Source organism: Euleptes europaea, chromosome 2 (assembly GCF_029931775.1).
Source record: "Euleptes europaea isolate rEulEur1 chromosome 2, rEulEur1.hap1, whole genome shotgun sequence".
Classification (NCBI taxonomy): Eukaryota; Metazoa; Chordata; class Lepidosauria; order Squamata; family Sphaerodactylidae; genus Euleptes; species Euleptes europaea.
The window spans coordinates 117,304,815-117,329,907 of record NC_079313.1 but is presented as its reverse complement, the minus strand read 5'-3'; the positions used below and the strand labels follow the sequence as shown (position 1 = coordinate 117,329,907).

Genomic DNA, 25,093 nt, shown 5'->3' with positions numbered 1-25,093 from the left:
TGCTTCAGATAGCCCTCATTGGCTGCAAGTCTCTATTGAGAATAATGTATAAGATCTAAACTGCAAGAAGCAGCTCACATTCTCGTGTTTCTAGTCTGGAGCGCTGACTTACAATTGCATCACGTGTACTCGTATATTACTTTATCAGGGCTGTTTTTAAACTGGAGTAAAGGTAGGTTGCCTTACCCCAGTGGGTTTTGAAATGCGCTCTGTGCTTTTGCAACATATGGTGCATTGCGTAAGGCTAAGCTCAAGTGGCCTCTCTGTATTCCCCCTGGTCTTTTATCCCTCTTCCTGACCTTACGCATGAAGGATAAAACAGCAGATATTTTCTGCCAAACAAAATGTACGGATGCCAAAGGAAAATTATTCCAGTGTGAAGAAAACGCTCTTCAAACAAATACTTAATTTCATTTGCTTACAAAATTGTTTCAGTTCATGGTAATGGATCCTGTCCTGCTAAGAAAAAATACACAAAATTATCTGCAGTCAAAAAGAGAATTAAACCTCAGGCCTACACCCAGATGTTAAAAATGTAGCAATGTCCTGATATTTCCTTTTTGATTTATAACTGGTGGGCTTTTCGGAAATAGGAATGAGGCCTGAGGGGTGGGTAGTTCCTGGAAGTTTCCTTCTGGGGAAAAAAAGTCAAGATGCCTATAGAGCTGGCAACCTCTGAAATATCTACGAGAAACTGAACACGTCATGCTGAACTTCTCTGTTAAGCAGGGCCTTCCACGGTGTTTTCCCATGCCACATTTTAATCCTAATGAAAAGCAACTGGTTGTTATCTCTAAATTTTTAACGTATTTATACCCATGAACGTTTTTCTTCTGATCCAGCAAGGGAGGCCCGCGTGCGAAAGCAGGTTCACGCATATGCTGGCAATGTAGATGTGCACCTGGGTAGACATCTGCTTCTTCTTCATGGTTGTTCATCTGGGCCCTGTTAGACCTTTGCAGGCAGATGGGAGTGCACACCCTCAGCTAGAGCCACTAGCATTTGCACAAATGCTGTTTATATAATAGCTACAGAAATACAGTGGCTTCTTGAAAATGAACATGCATTTCAATACGGGTTTTCGTGAGTCACAGGTAGGGTTGCCAACCTCCAGGTGGTGGCTGGAGATCTCCTGCTACTTCAACTGATCTCCAGGCGACAGAGGTCATTTCCCCTGGAGAAAATGGCCACTTTGGCAATTGGACTCTCCCCAAACCCCACCCTCTTCAGGCTCCACCCCCAAAAAATCTCCAGGTATTTCCCAGCACACAGCTGGCAACCCTAGTCACAGCCCACTTTGTCAGATAGAAAGGTGAAGGAAAATCATATTGGGAAATCTTATGGGGAAGGGTTTTTTGGGGAGGGGGAGTCAAAGTTTGGTGTGAATTATCCCAGGAGTCTTTCAAGTGTAAATTGCAATGTAAGGGGAAGGGGAGGAATTGAAGTAGAAAGGCTAAGTGTGAGTTCCATCGGGTAACTAGAACTGATTCCCACTGGGCTGAAAGCAGCAATATACCTCCCAGGTGTCTGCAGTGCTAGCAGAACAAGATCAGGTTAGCAGTTCCCTCGGCTAGCAGAACAAGATCAGATTAGCAGTCCCCATTGCTTGCAAGATGCCATGGAGGTGCAAGGGTATTGTTGTCAGAGTCCCCTGTCTGAGTTCCCTGGTATGTTACGCTAACGCCCCTGCCACTGAAATGCTTAACACATATTTTAAAAGGGCAAGTGATTAACCAGTTTGGAATCACTAGACTTAGAAGGGCGTAACCCTGCCTGGGATTCCTCTGAAAGATTCCTTTAGTAGCATATAAACATTATTGTTATCCATCTCAATCCTTAAGAAGAGACTGGATGGATAAATACAGAGCTTTCACATTCTTTTGGTGAAACATCCTGTAATGGGTAGCTTTACACACCCTGATAACACCATGGGTGCCCCTTTTACTTTATTTTTAAACGCAAAGAGATGTTAAAAAGAAACGTCCTGTTGTTTTCAGCGAAGCCGTTTCAAGTTGCAGTGAATCTCCAATGAACACTACTAAAAACTGCTTTGCTTTGTTAAACTTCTCAGGGGTTAAGGTTTCCTGGGGGTGGGAGCTTCCTCATGTGACTCCAGCTGAATTGTAAAAGCTAATTACACCCTTCACTCTGGAGTTTTGAAAGAACCTGCTTTCCAGACAAGGGCTAGCAATCCCGCAACCCCCTCCAAAGGAGAAATGGGAAGACAGAGAGCCCAAATCCCGGTCCCAGTCACAATTGGCCTCAGAACTTACAGGGCCATAAAGCCATCCTTGTGCGAGAGGATGGAGAGGCCACTTGACAAATGGGCAAGGACAAAGCTTGACTGGTGAGATGCTGAGTTGCAAGGAAATCTTTGAACTCAGCATCCTCCTGTGCACCATTGTTCCCAGTCCCAGAATGTTTTGTTAGGAGGATCCAGCCTCAGCACCAGCCTTACTGAAACGTCTTCCCTTAATTGCACTATCTTCTGAATAGGCTTCCCCCACCCTTACTTTAAATTATAGGTATCCTAGAGAGAGCATCGCCTTTTGCTTGTATATTCTAGTTCCTGCAGGGAAGAAGGCCCAGTTTCTTGTGTCTTGTGCTTATGATGAACTACACCAACAAAAGGAGGCTGATGAGCTAATCATACTCCTTTGAACCACATAAGGACTGAATTCTAACAGTATAAAAGTAGTTAGAGTAGGATAAGTCACTTATTTTGCCTGTGATTTTTAAAAAAAATTCCTGGCAGACCATAGAAGAGGGAAATGAGCCTTTGGATTAAAACAGTAAACTTGTATGTTGCAACATGGTTCTGATTTGACCCTCATAAGGGCTCACAATTATAGAGCTAAAATTTCCAGAAATTGTGACGCTATGTTTTTTTATAAATGTTTTTTTTTTGGGGGGGTAGCAAAATTTGAAATCACACAACAATTGTTTTTATCAAAACGAAACTTTTGTTGCTTTAACAATATGAAATGCGCAATTAATCTTTAGCTAAGCATATAAAAATCTACTATTTTACATGGTAGTATAAATGGCTGGCAATGGAGCCCCGTGGCGCAGAGTGGTAAGCTGCAGTACTGCAGTGCAAAGCTTTGCTCACGACCTGAGTTTGATCCCTACGGAAGTTGGTTTCAGGTAGCTGGCTCAAGGTTGACTCAGCCTTCCATCCTTCTGAGGTCGGTAAAATGAATACCCAGATTGCTGGGGGTAAAGGGAAGATGACTAGGGAAGGCACTGGCAAACCACCCCGCAAACAAAGTCTGCCTAGAAAATGTCGGGATGTGACATCACCCCATGGGTCAAGAATGACCTGGTGCTTGCACAGGGGACCTTTACCTTTATAAATGGCTGACAGTGTGATCTTAAGCAGATATAGGCCTTCTAAGCTTAGGATTCCACGCAGGTTTCTACGAGCAGAATTGTGACTGTATTTTAGAGAGAAAGAGAGGACACTGTAAACAGCTTCATTCTGTGCTACCTTGGCATATGCACCTTATTTTTTTCCATCTGAGAGGTAGTGGGGAAAGATGGAAGCAGAAAACAAATTTTGTGGCAAACAAAAGGAAGTGTATTATTTATTCCTTACTTGTGGATTTGGACAATAAATATGCTATCTCTTCAGACCTGCTCAGCTGAAACTATCTTTTACTTTCGCAGCCAGACTAGCAGCATATTTTGATGCCCAATTAAACTCTGTAACACTGAAAAAGCTGCCCTCTTCAATAGTGTATTATCATCATACATGTTATAGCATATGCACTGTGGATAAAAGTAGTCTCAGTTAAACAGTTTAGGCACTGAAAATATGCTGTATGCAAAACTTACCATTATCATTATCTTATTGGGTAATGCTGTAAAATGTCTTATACTTTAAAAAAACTCTTCAAACTATATGTTTTAAGTGAGTAGTCCTTGCTCTTTAAAAAGATTTCATTTGTTTCAGCAGAGAAAATATTTCACATTTTTAAGAGCTCTCCAAACTTTTCAGTTTGTCTACTGGAAACACTGCGGAAAAATCTGGGGAGGGAGAACAATTCCCCCTCTAATTTTTCCAGATTTTCTTTTCTGGGGTATCACAACAGTACATAAAATATGACATAAAAATGCTACCAAAAGCTGCATTAAAAACCTTTAAAACTCTATAAAAGTACATTCCTAAGTAGGGTTATACCCCTCTAAATTTATTGAACTATATTGAGTATAATGTAGTAGGGAGATAAAGCAAACGACCTTTTGTTTTAAAGCAAACAACCTTTTGTTCTGGGTTGGCCAGGAAAATAAGTTATTCAGCTAGGGACCAATTACTGTAAATCTCAGGACCTGCCTGGTTCTCAAAGATGCTTTTTCTCTCCCAGGTTTTGCCAGAAGAGGAGGACTACGGCTTTGACATAGAAGAAAAGAACAAAGTCCTTGTGGTGAAGTCTGTTCGTCGGGGGTCACATGCAGAGGTGAAACTTTCTGACATCTGTAAATGCTTCCCTTTTAGCTTGGGAAAGGAGAGCAAATCATTTGAAAGGGCCCCAAAATAATATGCATAAGCCCATTTCATTTTAATGGCAGTGAGAAGGAAATTGAGGATTTCTCTCTCTCTCTCTCTCTGTTTTTTTTCTTTTTTTTTTGTAGTTCCTCTAACGACAAACGGCCTTTGTGCATTGGTAGGTTTTTGGCTCCTTTCTGACCATATTCTTGCAGAGTAATTTCATTAAGCGATAAGGCAGCAGGGCCTCCCTACCCCTCCATCCCAGAGAGATGATGGCTTGCCTCATGCTGTGTCACAAGACCTGAAAAGCAAGGCAGTGTGAAGACTAGTGTCAAATAGCACACGTGTGGAGCAAAAGTACATTGTGCCAGATGGAAGCAGCAAGCCTTTGTGTAGCAACAGCACTACTGGCAGGGTCCAGGTGACTCTTTAATAGTGATCTGGACAGTGCTAATTAAGGACAGTCCAGTGGCCCTGCTTCAACCGGTGGACTCTGATCTGGAGAACTGGGTTTGATTCCCCACTCCTACACATGAAGTCAGCTGGGTGAAATTGGGCAAGTTACAGCTCTGTTAGAGCTCTCTCAGCCCCACCTACCTCACAGGGTGTCTGTTGTGGGGAGGGGAAGGGAAGGTGATTGTAAGCCGGTTTGAGTCTCCCTTAAGGGGTAGAGAAAGTCGGCATATAAAAACCAACTCTTCTACTTCCTCCTCCTCCTCCTCTTCCTCTTCAAGCGGGGCTCAGTTTAAGGGGGCAGGAAAGCTCCCTAGGATGTAGTGTTGGCCACAGGTATAGCTTTAAAAGAGCATTTAGATTAGGGGTGTCCAATCTTTTGGCTTGCCTGGGCCACATTGGAAGAAGAAGAATTGTCTTGGGCTGCACATAAAATACACTAACACTAATGATAGCTGATTCATAATGTTTTAAGTAAGTTTAAGTATGTGTTGGGCCGCATTCATAGCTGTCCTGGGCTGCATGCGGCCCGGGGGCCGCAGTTTGGACAAGCCTGGTTTAGACAGATTCATGGAGGAGAAGTCTATTGCTGTCTGCTAGCTGTGGTGATTAAAGGGTCCCTCTGCATTCAGAGGCAGTAGACCTCTGAATGCCAGTGCCAGGAGACAACATCACGGGAAGGCCTTGGCCACTATGGCCTGTATGTTGGATCTCCAGAGGAACTCATTGGCCACTGTGTGAGAGGGGATGCTGGACTAGGTGGACCACTGGTCTGATCCAGCAGGGCTCTTCTCATGTTGTTATGCCTACTTGTGCCCCTTGTCACTAGCAGTGGCAGCAATAAGGGGTGGTAGAACATCACCCTCCAAGATGGAGACGTGTACTGAATCCTAGTCACGAGCCACTCATACATGCTTGGAAGTGCTGCCTAGAATGCACCATCCTTGCCACTGCTTCCATAGCCACTAAGGAGAAGGACCAAGTGCACACTAGGGAAGCAGCGTGAACTTGGTTGAGGAAGTACGCAGAGGAATGGACGGGGGAGCCAGAAAACAGAAGCCCAACTATTAATCTGTAAAAGAAAATTCCAAGACCACGGTTACACAGCCCAGATAACCTACAAGAACCAATGAACTCTGACCGTGAAAGCCTTCGACAATATTAATCTGTAGTTTGCCCGGATGCTTATTAACAGCAGTACCAAACTGATACTCTCATAGAGTGTTTCCATCCTGGTGGGAGACCCTGATGTATAAGCCTTTCCTTTCCAAGTTATTAGGTACCAGTATTCTGGTAGAGCTTTGTTTTAATTAGAATTCCCATCCCCCCTTCAAGCCAGGGGTTTCTGAATTTTCGGTAACTGGGTTTACTTACTTAATCCATTGGAACCTTAAGGCCCACCGTTGGGCTTCCAGCAATAAATGGACAGACAGAAAGATAGGTAGGTGTCCAAGAACAGTCGCTAGAAATTAACTTCTTAAAAAAAACAACCCCTAAGAAGTTTGAGGAAATGATCGGATTCTACCTCTGCTTCCTGCTGTCTGCTCTTTTCTCTTTCCTTGCCCCTCTACCATGCTCTAGCTTCATGGTCCGTTCTCATCTTTCCATCATGTTCTCACCTCTCCTGACTTTGGCTTTGCCCATCATTATCTCCTGAACCTTTGGCAGTAGACGCCTGGTCCAAGCCACTGAGGGGCGGGCAGGACTGTTGTCCTTGCGTTCTCCTGGTTGGTGGCAACACAGGAGGAGAGAGCATAATGTATACCTTTCATTTTCTCTTGGGCCTATGCTGCAAACAGCTGAGTCTACCTTTCCCCTGCCCGCTGGCAGTTTTAAACCACAGTTTAAGAACTGCTCTAAGCCGCTGATAAGGAGTTCCCAGAAAGTTTCCCATTCAGGTCCTGGGCAGGCTCAGACGTGCTTAGCTTTAGAAATGGAGATGATTCTTCAGAATCTGTCCTTCTCACTTAGGGTTGCCAACTCTGGGTGGGGAAATTCCTGGATATTTGGGGGGAAAGCCTAGGGCCATAGAGTTCACTCTCTGAAGCTACCATTTTCTCTAGGGAAACTGAGCTCTGTAGCCGAGAGATCAGTTGTAATTCTGGGAAATTTCCGGGCCCCACCTGGAGGTTGGCAACCCTATTCTCACTGTTTGTTTGGGCACATGACTGTGGGCGAGATTCCTTGTTTTTTATTGCTATATGGTCTCTGGCTACACCAAGATTTATCTGTTGAGATTAGCCAACGATTTTATGAATATGAAGCTCTTGGTAAACCACTGCCTGAAAAATAATCTCTCCCTCCATCATTTCTTTGGACAGCTGCCTATTGAACATTCAGTGCCGGGGGCGGGGGGGAATCTGTTTGTGTTTTGAGACTACAGAAGCGCACGATTTGCTAAGGAATCTTTTTCTTGACTTTCCAAGAATAACTTGCTTTCACCATCTGCCCTTTTGCCCTCTTTTCCCTTAAAATATTGCTACAAATGGGGAAAGCATCCAGATCCCGGCGAACAGGGGAACTGCTGGCTCAGTTCACCAAAGATTTTAAACCTACGATAATACTTTTTATTGCATTCTTGGGCTCTTCATAGAATCATAGATTTGGAAGGGACCACCAGGGCCATCAAGCCCAACCCCCTGCACAATGCAGGAAATTCACAACTACCTCCCCCCCCACACCCCTAGTGACCAGAAGATGGCCAAGATGCCCTCCCTCTCATCATCTGCCTAAGGTCACGAATCAGCATTGCTGACAGATGGCCATCTAACCTCTTCTTAGAAACCTCCAGGGAAGGAGAGCTTACCACCTCCTGAGGAATCCTGGTCTAGGAGTGTCCCATCCAAGTCCTCTGCCTGGTTTGGTGGTCGATAGCAGACCCCCACGAGAATATCACAATTATTTCTTATTCCTTTTATGTTTACCCATAGAGTCTCGACTGCACTACCATGCTCAGATTCATGCGCCAGATTCAGTTGCGCTTTGAATACTACAAAGCTATTCGGCATATGGTTCAGTGCCAGTGCAGCAGCTGTAGACCATTTGGAAAACCCTCTAGTGGTTTGACGCTCCTGATTCGGGGGGGGGGGACCAGCATCGCCTACCGTACACAGTGTATTTTCCCTGGCGTTTTTCAGACTTTTGTTTTTAAATACTTCAATGTAAAGTTTTTTTTTTAATGCCCTGACCCGGATAGCCTGATCTTGTCAAATCTCAGAAGCTAAGCAGGGTCAACTCTGGCAAGTATTTGGATGGGAGACCTCCAAGGAATAGGAGGCAGGCAATGACAATCCACTTCTGAAATCCTCTTGCCTCGAAAGCCACACCAGGGGTCACCATAAGTCAGATGTGACTTGACAGCAACCTCCCTTTTTTTAGTTAGATAGACCTTAATGTCATTAAAGGTGGCTCTGTAGAAGGAGGAGTAGTTGGCTTTTATGTGCCGACTTTCTCTACCACTTAAGGGAGAATAAAACCAGCTTACAATCACCTTCCCTTCCCCTCCCCACGACAGACACCCTGTGAGGTAGGTGGGGCTGAGAGAGTGTGATTAGCCCAAGGTCACCCAGCTGGCTTCATGTGTAGGAGTAGGGAAACCAACCCGGTTCACCAGATTAGCGTCTGCTGCTCATGTGGAGGAGTGGGGAATCAACTCATTGGCCACTGTGTGAGAGGGGATGCTGGACTAGGTGGACCACTGGTCTGATCCAGCAGGGCTCTTCTCATGTTGTTATGCCTACTTGTGGCTCTCCAGATCAGAGTCCACCACTCCAAACCACCACACTTAACCACTGCACCATGCTGGCTCCCAGAACAGAAATAAGGATGTGGGTAAGGGTCAATTATACCTGTGAGCTGTATGTATTCCACACTTTAAAATTGCAGTTAGGCAATCCATATCTTTGTACTAATTTGCATAGTTTCTCTTCCCTTACTTTGCATACAGCTAATGCATTTTTATAGCACCCTTCCTCCAAGGAGCTCAGGGTAACATATATGGTCTTCCCTTCTCTAATTCATCCTCACAACAAGCCTGCAGGTTAGACTGAACTAGAGTAACTGACCCAAAGTCACCCACTAAACTTCACTGAAATGTGGGGATTTGAATCTTCCAGATCCCAGTGACATTTTAATCAGTGGTGATGGAAAGCGCCACCAAGTCACAGCCAACTTATGGCGACCCCTTAAAGTTTTCAAGGCAAGAGATCAACAGAGGTGGTTTGCCTGCCTCTGCGTAGCAACCCTGGACTTTCTTGGTGGTCTCCCACTCGAGTACTAACTAGGACCAATCCTGCTTCGCTTCTGAGATCTAACAAGATCAAACTAGCCGGGGCATCCAGGTCAGGGCACTCCAACCACTGCATATGAGTGCCATTTCCTTCTTCTGCATGGGGCTGTCGATTCGGTTCATCCCGAATTGAAAAACATCCGAATTTCCCCCGGTTCGGCGGTTTTTAGTTTGGATGGAACCAAACTCAAAAAAGGCCGGAAAACGGGGAGCCAAATTCGGCGAGTTTGGGGTGTTCGGCGAATAAATTCGACAAATTCGGGGTTCGGCGCAGCAGCATAACCGTCAGTTAGTAAGCAGCATTCTCCTGCTGCCAATCGGTGGCCAAGCAGGGTCTTCTTCTAACCAATCAGTCGTGATTGAGCACGTGAGCCCAGCTGCTCCGCGGCCCGGGGAGAGAAAGAGTATCTGTTTGTGTGTGAGAGAGATCCCCGTGGGGGGGTGCGTGTGCACATTTCTCTCCTTTCCGTGGCTCCGGGAAGGCATTTTGGGGGTAGAGCCCCCAAACTTTCAGCGTAGCTTCAGAGGAGCCTTCTTGCAAGAACCCTCAAGTTTTGTAAAGATGGGATCAGGGGGGGGCGAAATATGGGCCCTGAAAGGGGTCCCCCCCTTAATGTGCATTTTTATTCCAGTTACAGCACACATTCGAGACATTCCGTGGCTGCAGGGGGCACATTTTTTGGGGTAGAGCCACCAAACTTTCAGCATAGCTTCAGAGGAGCCTTCTTGCAAGAACCCCCAAGTTTTGTAAAGATGGAATCGGGGGGGCGAAATATGGGCCCTGAAAGGGGTCCCCCCCTTAATGTGCATTTTTATTCCAGTTACAGCACACATTCGAGCCATTCCGTGGCTGCAGGGGGTACATTTTTGGGGGTAGAGCCCCCAAACCTTCAGCGTAGCTTCAGAGGAGCCTTCTTGCAAGAACCCCCAAGTTTTGTAAAGATGGGTTCGGGGGGCCGAAATATGGGGTCCCCCCTTTTCCCTATTGGGATGAATGGGATCAGCTGATCCTGTGTGCATCTCGAGAGCGAGAAATCCAAGGCAAAACCTCCCGTGCTTAAATGGAATCATATTGGATTATCCACTCCTCCCAGTCCCTCCTGATGGAACAGAAGACATCCACAGTAAGACCCCTTTTGGGGCTTTAATCTATAATTTTTCCCGTATGTATGTGTGTGTGTGGGGGGGAAGCAGAGTCTGTATGTGTGTGGGGCAGTTTCTGTGGGGGGGGGGAAGCCAAAGGAGGCTTTCGCCCGTTCTGCCGAGGGGTGTGTGACCTCTCACCTCTGCGGGAGTGTGTGTACTGCTTTTAAAGTTTTAAAGTTTAAAGTTGAGTCTGTGTGGCGGCTAGCGAATCTCTCTCCGCTCGGCACCCAGGCCGTGCCTCCTCCTTGGTGTTTTTCCCTGTTTTTGCCCCTAGCCTGGGGTTGAGTGCAATAGGGCGGCTTGCATGAGATCCCCTGCGTCTTGGATTTTTTCCCCGTTTGGGGGGTGCACTGCGGTGCCATATTGGTTGGAGAGGTGGGGGGTTGTGCTGGTGAGACTTACTTGAGTTTGGTGGGGTCGTTTGCATAAGGGGGGAGCATCCCTCCACCATGAGAAGAAGGAGCAGGGCAGAAAATACAAACTCTGGTTGTTGTTTTTGCACGGTCTGTTTTGCTGCTCGCTCAAAAATGTTTTTGCAAAATCTGACTCACAATATATTTGCACGGTCCAAGTCACCTGCTCATTTTTTCCTTTTTGCTGAGTTAATTAATAGCATGCAATGCACAGCTAGATTGCCTCTGGCTTGGAGTTTGCAAATTTCAATTGCACACTCCAAAGGTCGCGTGTTGCTCCTATAGCTAGCCTAGTGCACCTCTGTTCCTTTCCATGGTCGCTCACGTGTTGCTTTGCATTGCAATGGTTAGCACGGGAGGTTTTGCCTTGGATTTGCCATTCATCCCAATAGGGAAAACGGGGGGAGCCCATATTCCCCCCCCTGATCCCATCTTTACAAAACTTGGGGGTTCTTGCAAGAAGGCTCCTCTGAAGCTACGCTGAAAGTTTGGGGCTCTACCCCCCAAAATGCGCCCCCTGCAGCCACGGAATGGCTGGAATGTGGTTTTTATGGCTTTATTCGGCCAAATTTCCCCCCGAACTCAAATCTCGCACCAAATTCTAAGGATCCGAAGTGGGGGAGTTCGGACTTCGGCATTTCCCGGAGCAAAACAGGCCGGATTTTGCCGAATCCGAATTTTACAGATTTTTTTTTTCCAACAGCCCTACTTCTGCATAAAGACCCTGGACTTCCTTGGTGGTTTCCCATCCAAATACTAATCAGGACCGACCCCGCTTAGCTTTTGAGATCTGATGAGATCAGGCTAGCCTGGTCCATCCTGGTCAGGGCACTCTAACCACTACCCTAAATTAAAGTTTATAATTCTGGTTGCTAAAAATCTTCATCTGTTCCCTGGGCCTCTGACATTTCAAAAGGTAGTTGCTCAAATATTCAAGGATATCTTCCCAGCCACAAGGACAGGGAACTTGCTTTTTTTTTTAAAATGAAAGATTTCTCAAGAAGCTGTATTCTGTGCCTAGTGAAGCATTCTGAGCTCTTGGGGAAAATATATCCTCTGTATATAGACAAGATCTGAAGGATAAGGTAATGCTAGGTGTTTCACGCTAACTCTACCCTTAGGAGAAAAGGGCAAGAGTCCAGTAGCATCTTAAAGACTAACAAAAATATTTTCTGGTAGGGTATGAGCTTTCTGAAGAAGTGAGCTGTGGCTCACGAAAGCTCATACCCTACCAGAAAATATTTTTGTTAGTCTTTAAGGTGCTACTGGACTCTTGCCCTTTTCTACTACTGCAGACAGACTAACACGGCTACCCACTGTGAATTATCTACCCTTAGGATATAACTCAAAGCACTTATAAATTCCTTATGCAATTTATGCAATGGAAGAATAAATACGTAAAACATTATTTTATGAGGATGTGGGCTTTCTAGAAATGAGAGCAGGAATGGACAACTTGCAGATCTTTCATATAAGATACCTGCAGATACTTTTTTCATGTGTTCCTCCAAATGTTCTCCTCCATGGAGCAAAAATGTTATGCTGGGATTGGCTCCCAGGCCAATACTTTGTTCTCATCTTCAAGATCTGAACTTGTTAAAAACAGGTCAGCCTTTATATAAACCCTATTTTCCTAGAAACATCTGGCTGCTGTAAATGTCAGCTATGACTTAATATTTGGTCAGGTTTACTGATCTCAGTTCAGGATATTTTTTAAAATCTTTTTCTCCTTCTTAATCTAGGAGAAAGCAGCACATTGTTGCTATTTTTACTTTTATCTTTCAAAATTCTCTTACCTCTGGATCCTATAGCAGTTGGACCTTCCCAGTCAGATAGAATGACTTCTTGTTTGAATACCATGACTGTATACTTCTGTGCCTTCACTCTCCCTCCACTGAAGAATGTGGTGGTTTACTCTGATTCCCACCCTCCAGCCAACAATCTGCTCCAAAGCCACTACCTTTGACCATATCTGGTAGAGGATGTACACTTCCATGGTTGTGATTAGGTAGGAAGGCCCAGTGACTTTTGCACCATATCTAGTTATTGGAGGAAATGTCTTAAAAGTCAAGGCTTTTTCCCACTCCCAGTGTGACTTCATGGACTGGAGTTATCATTGCTGCCCCTGGCAGGTCTCACTAGATATGACCCATAAGAAGAAGAGTTGGTTTTTATATGCCGACTTTCTCTACCACTTAAGGAAGACTCAAACCGGCTTACAATCACCTTCCCTTCCCCTCCCCACAACAGACACCCTGTGAGGTAGGTGGGGCTGAGAGAGTGTGACTAGCCCAAGGTCACCCAACTGGCTTCATGTGTAGGAGTGGGGAAGCCAACCCAGTTCACCAGATTAGCCTCCGTCGCTCATGTGGAGGAGTGGGGAATCAAACCCAGTTCTCCTGAGCAGACTCCACCTCTCAAAACCACCACTCTTAATCACTACACCATGCTGGCTCTCAACAGGGTGTATGTTGAGGGGAGGGGAAGGTAGTTATGAGCTGGTTTGATTCTTCTTCTGAAGTGGTAGAGAAAGTCAGCATATAAAAACCAACTCTTCTTCTTCTTCTTCTCATTATACCGTAGCAGTTCTGCATGACACTCAGGATATAGCTCAGAGGTCTCATAATATGCATGTGTGCTGTTGTCACAGTGCACACAAATGTTTGTCCATTCTTTCATATGTAACCTCCATGGAGGTGGTAATGAGAAGGAAGTGAGGCAGAGACCCCAGATATACCTCTGTTCTATTGTTGCCTGTAGCAGGCATTCCGAATTGGACTTTGGTGGAGGAGAGGCTCATGCAAATTTAGCTAAGTATAGGCAAATGAGCACCTTTAAGAATGTTTTTAATATTTCAAGTAACTCTGTCACTTGTATAGGCTGGGCTATGTGTACTAAAAATAAAAATAGTATGTAACTATAAGAGCTAAATCCTGATGGGCATAAATTATGCAAACCAATCAGGTTTGTATATTTTCTGTGCCATTTGTATGAATTTTTCTGCTTTTGCTAGTCAGAAAGAGGAGGAAGAGCAGGACAGGATGGTAAAGTCCATCCCATTGACAGCTCAGAATCTCATTTGCTTTTGTTTCTGAAATTTCAGTAGACCTTGCTTGCACTACAATACCGTAACTGACTGCTTTTGAAAATCTAAAAATGTGTCCTATTTAAAACTTTGGAGCCTGCTTTTTAGGAAGCTGAATTCCACACTGCAGTTCACAAGTTTGCTATGCATGCCCAGAATCACAAAAGCCATATAGCCAGCTATACGGAGTTCTTCAGTTGTACAGCAAAACATTACCTATGTATATGGTAGAACAAATCCACATCACAGGGATTTGTTGAACTTCTTCAGTCTTTGCAAGTTTTATAGTGCAGTCCCAAGCAGATTTCCACCCTTCTATGCCCATTGACTTCAGTAGACTTAAGAAGGGTATAACTCTGCTTACGATTGCACTGTTAATTGTGGAACAGATTTGTAATCGATAAACCCAGAGCTTATTAGGATGTAATCACAATAAAAGACGGATACCATTGGGAGGCATGTTGAGTGCTGTCCTGCTTGGAAGAAGCAATTAACAAGCAGATGTCTGAAAATTCATTGAACTTTATCCAACATCTTTTGGCCATTGGCCTTGCCAATGGATCGCTCCTAGAGAAAGCCAGTGTCTCATATCTAGACAATTTACTGACTTGTAAGAAATATGAATCGCAGGAAATTTTCAGAAGAAACAATAATGTAGACTGTTACTCTAGGCCGGTTCATATCTTGTGTACTCCATGAGGGCTTTTTGTGAAAGGTGTGCTTGGAATTTCTATCTGCCCCCCCCCCCGCCCCCCGCCCCCGGTCATGCTATTTTATTTGCCTGAAACAACCCTAGGGAACAGCTGTTAACCCCACTGGGGAAACTTATTGTGTACTGATGGCTACGTATAAGCTTCCCCAATGAGTCAAGTAGCAGCCCCCTGTGGCCTTTTCAGATCAAGAAAATGGCATGGGGGGAGGCCTAAGGCCCTTCTTGCATCATGCGGTCCTGATCCGAATTAGACCTGTGTGCACCTGGGAATTGAGTTCCCAGCAAGGAACTCCCAAATAGAAACACAAGGCACAAGGACTTTATAATGTGTGGATTGGCCCTCAAACGTGTCCTGTTTAGATTGCTCTCATCCCTTGACAAACTGTTAAGCTAGATATTAAAAACATGCTTGGGCTCAAATGAACAGAAGCAGTCCTTCAGGTACCACAAGCAAAATGGTAGCCACCGCATCTGCTGTAAAACAAGTTAAATATGGTCATGGTGACCTGTATCAGACGGACTTTGAACAGCTGTATTCTATACCAGCTGGAAAATCTGAATTATCTCCAAGGGCAGCCCTACACAGGATTTTTTTTTTTTTTTTTACAATAGCCAGCTATTAATAAGCGTCCAAGGAATTCTAGGTTGGTCAGAACACAACATGAAATCCAGTGGTCTAATGTACCTTTTACCCTGCATGGCTCAAAAGACAATGTGTGTTGTTTGTGTGTCCTTTCAGATGGCTGGCTTGCAGGTTGGACGGAAAATCTATTCCATTAATGAAGACCTAGTATTCCTGCGCCCATTTCAGGAAGTGGACACCATCTTAAACCAGTCCTTCTGCTCTAGGCGGCCTCTTCGACTTCTCGTGGCAACTAAGTCTAAAGAGTAAGACCCTGAGAAAATGGAGCTGTTGCTTGTGGATACTTTTTCAGAGTTTCAGAGGGTAGCCTTGTTGGTCTGCAGTAGAAGAGCTTGATTTGAGTCCAATAGCACCTTAGATACCAACGAGATTTTCGGGGTATGAGCTTTTGAGAGTCAAAGATCCCTTTGTCAAATGCACGATGAAGGGAGTTTTGACCCTTGAAAACTCATACCCCGAAAATCTTGTTGGTCTCTAGGTGCTACTGGACTCAAATCCAGTTGTTCAGATTAGTTAACATTCATTTGTTTGTTTGTTTGTTTGCCTACCACAATGAGAAAAGCATAAGCATTTTATAAGTCCATTTTATGGTTCAACTTGCACAAATGCGTACGTAAAGACAGATAAAAAAATAATTTACATTGGTCATTTATGAGCCATAAAAAGGAATACAGAGCATATCCTTAATCCACTGGAATTAATATTGTTGGCTTCAGCACACAAATTAAATTGAGTGAAAGGGGGTACATAAATTTACTAGTAGTGAAAAACTCTCTAGTACAATGTCTTGCCATGTGAGACCTTTAGAGCGAATGAGTGCTTTTTTCAGTATTGATTATGTTTGTCTCATATTATTTCTGGTAGATGATTTAATTTTCTTCTGTTTGGATTGTAATAAACACGGTACCAGGAGGTGCTTGTTTCTTTGTTTGACTGTAGCCAGACAATTTCCCATGGACCACAACCCCTAGTCATTCCTTGATGATAGGTAGGTAGGTAGGTAGGTAGGTAGGTAGGTAGGTAGATAGATAGATAGATAGATGTGTGTGTGTGTGTGTGTGTGTGTGTCGCCCAACCAGTAATGGCAATTTTTTCCCCCTACATATATTTTTGACAGGATTATCAAAATCCCAGATTGCAGCGAAATGCTATGCTTCCAGATACGAGGAGCAGCGCCACCATATGTCCATGCTGTGGGGCGAGGTAAGAAAAGGGAATGCAACACGAGGGGTGGATCTAAAATGTCGCCTCCATAGGCTGGAGAAAGGCTTCAGACTTTGCTGAGAGGAGCGGTGGGATACAAGCTGGGGATTTACTCCTGTGTACTACCTTGCAGACCAGGGCTGTGTAGAGAGTGGGTGGATACCTTCAGGGGATGTGCATGCAGATGTTTCATTATGTATAATTGCTTCCAGAATTTAGTGTATGTGTGTACCGAGGGCAGGGTGGAGTGAGTAGTGGGACAGGAGGGCACCATGAAGAGCTGTGGCCATCTCCTCGCACTCATAGAATGAGGTGAGGCTACAGGGGATGCTGGATTGACTTGGGGCAACAGACAGCTCTCTACACAAGGGCTATTCTTAAGTGCTTCTCGGTGAGATAAGTAGCATTTAAAACATGATGTAGAGAATTGGACATGGCAAGTTCCTGCTCACCAAATGCAATACTTTGCATCATGGTTTTTATATACCACCCAGGTCCCAAATTTCAAAGACTGTAAAAACAATTCATACTGGGATAGTATAAATGTGAATATGTCTGTGCCAGTTTGAGTTATGAGTGCTTTTTTTACACTGCACTCGATTACCATATATCCAAGTTCAGCTCTACCATGGACTGCATGTGCTCTGGAAGCAGAGCCCTCCTTTGGAGGAAAATGGATTGTGTAGCATCAGCCCCGGTGATTGATTGGCAGCATGAAGCCTCTGGATTGGCCAGGCCAGGTATAAATAATAGGAACTGGGCCTTCTGCCCCTTCCTGGTCCAAGAGAGCAGTCCTTTCTTGCTTCTTGGACTTCAAGCTTCTGTAGTTTCTCTATATCCAGTCATTGACCTCAGAGACATTGAGTTAGATGGTGTAGATATGGAAATAGCTGGCCATGGTTGTCACCTGGCCCCAAATATCCAAATCTTTTGATATTTATGATGTTGAAAAAGACTGGTTATAAGGTTATAAACCAGTGTGGTGTTGTGGTTAAGAGCAGTGGACTCTAATCTGGAGAACTGGGTTTGATTCCCTGTCCTCCACATGAGTGGCGGACTGTAATCTGGTGAACTGGATTGGTTTCCCCACTCCTACACATGAAGCCAGCTGGGTGACCTTGAGCTAGTCACATTTCTCTCTGAACTTTCTCAGCCCGTCCTACCTCACAAGGTGTCAGTTGTGGGGAGAGGAAGGGAAGGAGATTATAAACCAGTTTGAGTCTCCTTAAAAGGTAGAGAAAGTCAGCATATAAAAACCAACTATTCTTCTTTAAAAGTCCCTTTGACCAGTTTTTCTTAATGAACATTTGCAAAAGAACCACTGGCTTGCTTCAGAAATCTACCTTTGTCCAGAAAAGTTTCCTTCCTTGCTTTCTGGATTGCCATGCCTCCTTAACATGACTCCTGTCCCCTTCTTTTTAAGGCTCGGAAGCTGCAGCGGTGGGGCTTCATCCAGGACAGTGTATTTTGAAAGTGAATGGAAATAGTGTGATGCATGAAAATTACACTGAGGTTTTGGAGCACTTTACAGCATACAGGAACAGACAGCAGGAATTTCTGGTGAGCGCAGAGGTGCTGGTCAGGGAGGTGACGTATTCTTAAAATAATTTGCTGGGGGGTGGAGAAAATGTAATATCATATTGTTATGCGACTGTGTGCTGAAGAAACCTGCTTTGAATTACATCCCTTCATCAGCCAGGGAGGGTGCTTACAATTCATGTCAAAGTAGAACTTCGTACATTTCTTTTAGCCACAAAGATTCCTGTGCAGGCAGTAACAGATGGCTTCTCTTTTAATAGTCGGAACAAACCCAAGTGACAAAAATAGGATTTGGTTCTGAAACTTGAACATTCCCCTAAATCAAGGGTGGATTAAACAATCTCCAGGATTTTGTTTTGCATCATCTCGAGCCACGCTTATTTTTCATCCTCTCTCTTTTTTTCCCTTTTCTCAAAGTTCAGTCCAGTTTATATGCTCTTAAAATCCAGACTGCACTTCAGCACTAATTATGGGTAGACTAAATTTATCCCATTGGTCAGTGGCTCCCAAATGTTTTACAAGGGAAACCCACCAATCTCACCCTTGGTTTTTTTTTTGCACAATCAAGAGAAAACTTGTACCAAGAGCTGTAAGTCTTGTAAAAGTATTGGAGGCTGCATCTGCTTTGTGTGTAGAATGCCCCAGGTTCATCTCCTGTTAAAAGGATCTCAGCTAGCAGTTCGTTGGGAAAGTCTGCAGAGAACATAAGAGTCTGCACATGTGCAGACTCTTATGTTCTCTGCAGACTTTCCCAACGAACTGCTAGCTGAGATCCTTTTAACAGGAGATGAACCTGGGGCATTCTACACACAAAGCAGATGCAGCCTCCAATACTTTTACAAGACTTACAGCTCTTGGTACAAGTTCTTCTCTTGATTGTGCAAAAACAAAACCCCCCCAAGGGTGAGATCTGGTGGGTCTTCCCTTGTTGTGGTTAGAATGTGCCGGGCAGGCGTGTCCCTCACCCCAGTGGCCCCTGACCGAGCGGCTCTCAATTGAGACCTTCTATTGGAAATTCTCACAAGTAGGTCCAAGAGGTTTCAGAGGACAGAAGGCAATTGCGTTCACTTTCATTGCCAATTCCATTTGCATGTGACAAGAACCTGGGGTTTTCTGTAATGATTGTGTCCAACTAATGAGTACAGTTCCGGGCACCAAACTCAGAAGGACAAATTGGAATGGGTTCAGAGGAGGGCAACGACGATTATAGAGGTTTAAAGGAGCTGGGATTCTTTTTCTTGGAAAAGAGACAACTGAGTGGAGACACAATTGAGCTCTTCCAAGTATTTTCAGTGCCGTCACATGAAAGAGAACAATGGCTAGTCCTCTGCTGCTCCAGAGGTGAAGACTCGATCTAATGGGCCTAAGTTGTTGTTGGTGGAAAGTGCCATCAAGTCATAGCTGACTGGAGGTGACCCTGCAGGGTTTTCAAGGCAAGAGACATTGAGAGGTTTGCCATTGCCTGCCTTCGCATGGGCTGAGAGAGTTTCTCATGGGAGATCCTCAGGTAGAGGCTGTCTAGCCATCAGCTGGGGATCCGCTGGCTTTGGATTTCCTGCCCCAAGCAGTGGATTGGACTAGATGTCCTGGGAAGTCCTTCCAACTCCATTATTCTACATGCAGGGGGGAATGCATAGCAAGCAATCCTAAGCAGGTCTACCCAAGATCCTACTCATGTCTGTTCAATGGACCTTACTCCCAGGAAAGTGTTTTTAGGTTTGCAGTGATCGCCTCTGAAGGAAATAAGAGAAAAAAAAATCACAGTGGTAGGGCTTGCTAGGGAGGGCACTCTGTTACCATCACTTGTTATATAATAAAAAGGTGTTCATTTCCCCATGTGGAATGTTGCTGGCACTTCCACAAAGTGTGTGCAGTCAGTGTGCTATCTGGGAAAATATCCAGTTTTTCCAGGTGTAAAGAAAAAAAAAAGCCCTTTAAATGCTGAAAAAAGACTCACCTCTTTAATGTGCACAGTAACCATGCAATAAATTACCAGGTTTGTGCTAAAATACGAATGTTCCCTGTTCAGCACGCATCTCCTGCATGCCCCTTTAAAAGGTAAAGGTCCCCTGTGCAAGCACTGGGTCATTCCTGACCCATGGAGTGATGTCACATCCCAACGTTTTCTAGGCAGACTTTGTTTACAGGGTGGTTTGCCAGTGCCTTCCCCAGTCATCTTCCCTTTACCCCCAGCAAGCTGGGTACTCATTTTACCGACCTCGGAAGGATGGAAGGCTGAGTCAACCTTGAGCCAGCTACCTGAAACCAACTTCCGTTGGGATCGAACTCAGGTCGTGTGCAGAGCTTAGACTGCAGTACTGCAGCTTACCACTCTGCGCCACGGGGCTCTGTGCATGCCCCTTACCCCATACTTTATATGTGGTGGGTTGATGTGTGAAAAGAACAACCAGATCTCTGCATATAGTTTGAATTTGAGACTCCTCTATCCACCTGAAACTCATCTCCCTGCTATTGAGTCCAATTTCAGACTAATTTCCTCAGTATGCTTTTACCACTCATGACTCTCAGCATGCTTTTTCAAACATTATGGATTAAATGTTTACCAGATCCCATTTCCAGCAGCAGCACACAACTGTTTCATTGGGCACATGTGGAGAAATAGAGACAGCTGCTTCGAACACGATGTCCACTTTTCAGGATCAGCATAAGAAGGCATGTCTGAGTGCTTTATTTTATTTTATTCTATTAGATTTTTAACCCATCCTTTCCTGACCAAGGCTGGGCTCAGGGTGGAGAGCCAGCATGGTGTAGTGGCTAAGAGCGGTGGACTCTAATCTACAGAACCAGGTTTGATTCCCCACTCTTCCACATGAGTGGTGGACTCTAATCTAGTGAACTGGGTTGGTTTCCCCAGTCCTACTCATGAAGCCAGCTGGGCGACCTTGGGCTAGTCACAGTTCTTTCCGAACTCTCTCGGCCTCACCTACTTCACAAGGTGTCTGTTGTGGGGAGAGGAAGGGAAGGAGATTGTAAGCCGGTTTGATTCTCCTCAAAAGGTAGAGAAAATCTGTGACTCTTCTTCTTCCATCAAGTAGAAGTTCTAACAATATTTTGATTAAAATACAATCACACAATACATAAATATCATAAAACCTATAATACACTTTAACAATTCACTAAGTAAAACCAAGATCCAATGACACCTTTAATATTGGTAACAGTGAGCCAGGTGAAAAGGCAGCAGTAACCTATATAGGAGTACAAGAAGCGGGCAGGTGACACAGAGAGCGCAGGGAGGCCAGTCAAGGTGGAACCGCCGCTGCCCTCAACCATAGCCTAGCTGAACATCTCCATCTTGCAGGCCCTGCGGAACTGAACCAAGTTTTCAAATCTTTATCTCACTCATCCTGATAACAATCCTGTGAGGTGTGACAATTGGTGTTTTACAGATGAGGGTAAGGTCCAATAACTTGCCCACAGCTGTGTGAAAATCTGGTCCTGAGTAAAAGTTGGGAGATCTGTCTCTCAAGTTAAAGCCCACTGGGCCATCATTTGGCTAGGGGAGAAGGATCCGGAACATTTTGTCCAGCTCTGTAGCTCTAAAGAGCATTCCATCCCCCAAAACCTATCAGTTCCAGGTTTCTTTCAACCGACTGCTTTCTGACATACTTCCCATTTGTACTCTGTGTTTCAAGCTGCGGGAGCCATGAATGGTAACGACTGCCTGTCACAGTTCAGTGAACCGAGAGGTCAGATTAGAGTCCAGGCATCTAGCACAAAGGGAAGACGGTTTTCCCTCTCCGGGCCAGACCCAACAGTCTGCTTAAGTGATAACAAATGCCTGAAGCAATGCAATGTGCTAAATATCGCTTGCATCCATTATCCATGATAAGAGAGAACAAACAATGATGGTACTACGTGCTGGCAGTATGATTGCCTTTTGCCCTATTAAATGCCTTAATGATAAATGTAGTCCCCTGTGCAAGCATGGGGTCATTGCTAACCAATGGGATGACGTCACATCACGACGTTTACTGGACAGACTATGTTTACAGGGTGGCTTGCCATTGCCTTCCCCAGTCGTCTACACTTTACCCCCAGCAAGCTGGGTACTCATTTTACCAACCTCGGAAGGATGGAAGTCTGAGTCAACCTTGAGCCCGCTACCTGAAACCAACTTCCATCGGGATTGAACTCAGGTCGTGAGCAGTGCTTTGACAGCAGTACTGCTGCTTACCACTCTGTGCCCTGGGATTCTTATTAAATGCCTTACAGTGATATAGTGGTTTTGCATAGAATTATCAGTCAATTAAAATAATTGCATGTTACTGATAGAGAGGGTCACCAAGAGTGTGTGTCTGGCTTTACATTTCCTGACACAGTGGGAAACAGTTCTGTTTGTTCTATCGCCAACTTGTAGGAATAAGCAGGACTCCCAAGAGGTGTCACCCAGCCGGTGAGGGAAGAGGTGGTCAACAGGACCAGGGAAGGATTGGATGGAGGAAGACACCCTTGCTTCCTCTTGATGCTCCAAATTATTCACACATTCTGCAAGTTGCAATCTTGCATTTTAAATAAATTTTGTTTAGGTATTTCTACCCCACTTTTCTCCCAAATGGGTATCCAAAGTGGCTTCCAACATTTTCCCTCCTCCATTGTATCATGTCAACAACAACAAATGAGTGAGGTAACTTAGGTGAAGATTGACTGGCCCAACGTCACCGAGTGAGCTTCCATGGCAGAGTATCTCCCAGATCTGGACTCCCACATTCTAGTCTGACACTCTTAACTGTAACAGCCACATTGTCTCTCAACAAGTAATATTAATATTGGTAGATAATATCACCTGACCTGGGTGGCCCAGGTGAGCCCAATCTTATCAGATCTCAGAAGCTAAACTGGGTTGGCCCTGGTTAGTACTTGGATGGGAGACCACCAAGAAATTCCAGGGTTGATTACGCATAGGCAAGCAGTAGCAAACCACCTCTGAAAGTCTCTTGCCTTGAAAACCCTATGGGGTCACCATAAGTTGGATGTAATTTGATGGCACTTCCCACTGCACCACAGGTAATATCAGCAACTATGCTGCTATTTGGAAAATGTGAAGAATTTAACGTTAGCCTAATAGCTGACTTATTATCTATCTGTCCTTCCATACGACTAGCACCATTGATGTTTATGGTACTTTTTAGGGTAACGTAAGCGGGGGGCGGGGGGAGAAGACACATGTCCTAATTATTTTACAATTTAGTGGAAGACAGTAGATTAAAGGGAGTAAATGCAGAGGCAAGGGTAATGGGAAGAATGTGCACAAATACAGTTACATGCACTTGTAAGCATAGCTTATTGTGTGGGAATCGGACTACTGCTGACTGCTTGCAGTACACTTCATGCAGTTCCATTTCCCAGTGAAACACGCCTAACATGGCTGCTTTCTTTGAAGGGGTTGTACCAGTGGGTTTATCGAACCCATGAAGATGCTGAGGAAGACAGAGCTCAGCAATCAGCATCCAGCTCCTACTTGAATGGAAGCCATTCTGAGTCTTGCAAAGGAGACCTTTCATTTGAAGAAAATGCAGATCTTGATCCCTTGAATGACAGCCGGCAAGAAGAAGAAGGTATGAGGAGAATCCATTCCTTGTCAATGAAGGAAGTGATATAGGCAGAATCCTTGGCTCTATTCTGCTAGGGGAAGTGGCTGTAGCTCGGTGGTAAACGGTGTGTTTTGCATATAGGAGACTCCAAGTTTCAAGCCTTGGCATCTAAATCTAAAATGGGGTTTCAGGTCTGCAAAAAGACCCTCTACCTGAGACCTTACAAAGGCCCTGCCGATCAGAGCAGACAGTACCAGATGGACCAGCTTTCTGACTTCATATAAGGCACTTTCATATGTGTGACACTTCAGAAATTAAGTAGAATGGAATTGTGAAAGAATATCACTTTGTGCCAAACCAGCATAACAAAAGAGTAATAAATATAACTGGATCATTCTAGATCATTGGTCTTCAGCCCTTCCAAACCCACGACCCTCCTTTAATCCCCCAGGTGGCAGCATGGGATCAACTGAGTTGCCAGCACATGGCAGGAAGTAATATGACTGCAGAGTAAGGTTGCCAACCTCCAGGTACTAGCTGGAGATCTCCCGCTGTTACAACTGATCTCCCACTGATAGAGATCAGTTCACCTGGAGAAAATGGCCGCTTTGGCCATTGGACTCTATGGCATTGAAGTCCCTCCCCTCCCAAAACCCCACCCTCCTCAGGCTCCCCCCCAAAAATCTCCAGGTGTTTCCGAACCTGGAGCTGGCAACCCTACTGCAGAGTCATGTGACAGGAAGAGGAGGAGTCTTGCCAGCACTGAAAAGGAATCTTCTTATTGGAGGGATCTTGCTGTGCATCCCCACTGCTTTTTTTCTGCCTGCATGCAGAGAAAGGAAGATTGTGTGATGCCCTTACTCTCTACACATGCATACTCTAAACAGGTTTCCAAACAGCATGTTTTGCGGACTGAGATGCTGTGTGGGTAGTGTATTTTTGTCAATATTGGCAGTTGCAGTGTTGCTTGGCTTTAAATCGTTAAGTTTTTCATGAATGTTATTATGTTGTAAACCACCTTAAACACAAAAAAGCACAATGAAATAGATACATATATTTTACAGATACCAATTCATCTTTACTCTCTTCATTTTCATAGTATCATTTTTGTAGTATCTCCTCCCCTCTTGTAGCAGAGGAGAGGCTAGAATAATAACGACAATAACAACAACAACAATAACAATAGCAAGAGAGGTCTCCTACAGAGGGATGTTCATGAAAGGATTCAGTTCTGCAGTTCTCCCATAACCTGCGAGCATCTTTGCGGTCTCCCATGCTGGTACTTTATATAGAGACCTTATGTACATCTGCTTTTAATTGACTTAGCCATGCAGAAAATCACTGATCCCTTGGATGCGGCTGTACAGGGCAATTAACTTGGCAGCTCTAATGTCAAGCCACAAACCAACGTAATGACCTAGAATCTTGGCTTGTGGTCAGTGTGCATCACATTGGGCAAAACGTCTTACTGAATAACTTCATCCCTTGTGCCACGTAGAATTCCAGCTCAATCTGTCTCTTTCTGGTTGCCCATATGGAAGTTTTGCAGCCAAGCTGTGGGATT

The 25,093-nt window shown here is 44.7% G+C and overlaps 1 protein-coding gene across 1 annotated transcript in view; it reads left to right on the top strand.

Annotated features, from left to right (window-relative positions):
- The window catches only part of PREX1 (phosphatidylinositol-3,4,5-trisphosphate dependent Rac exchange factor 1), a 266,433-nt gene that overhangs the window by 198,045 nt on the left and 43,295 nt on the right, over positions 1-25,093 (top strand). The window contains exons 17-21 of the mRNA XM_056843986.1: positions 4,368-4,460; positions 15,329-15,477; positions 16,350-16,435; positions 17,859-17,995; positions 23,379-23,553. Of these exons, the coding sequence (XP_056699964.1) occupies positions 4,368-4,460; positions 15,329-15,477; positions 16,350-16,435; positions 17,859-17,995; positions 23,379-23,553 (640 nt within the window). The remainder of the gene's footprint in view (positions 1-4,367; positions 4,461-15,328; positions 15,478-16,349; positions 16,436-17,858; positions 17,996-23,378; positions 23,554-25,093) is intronic.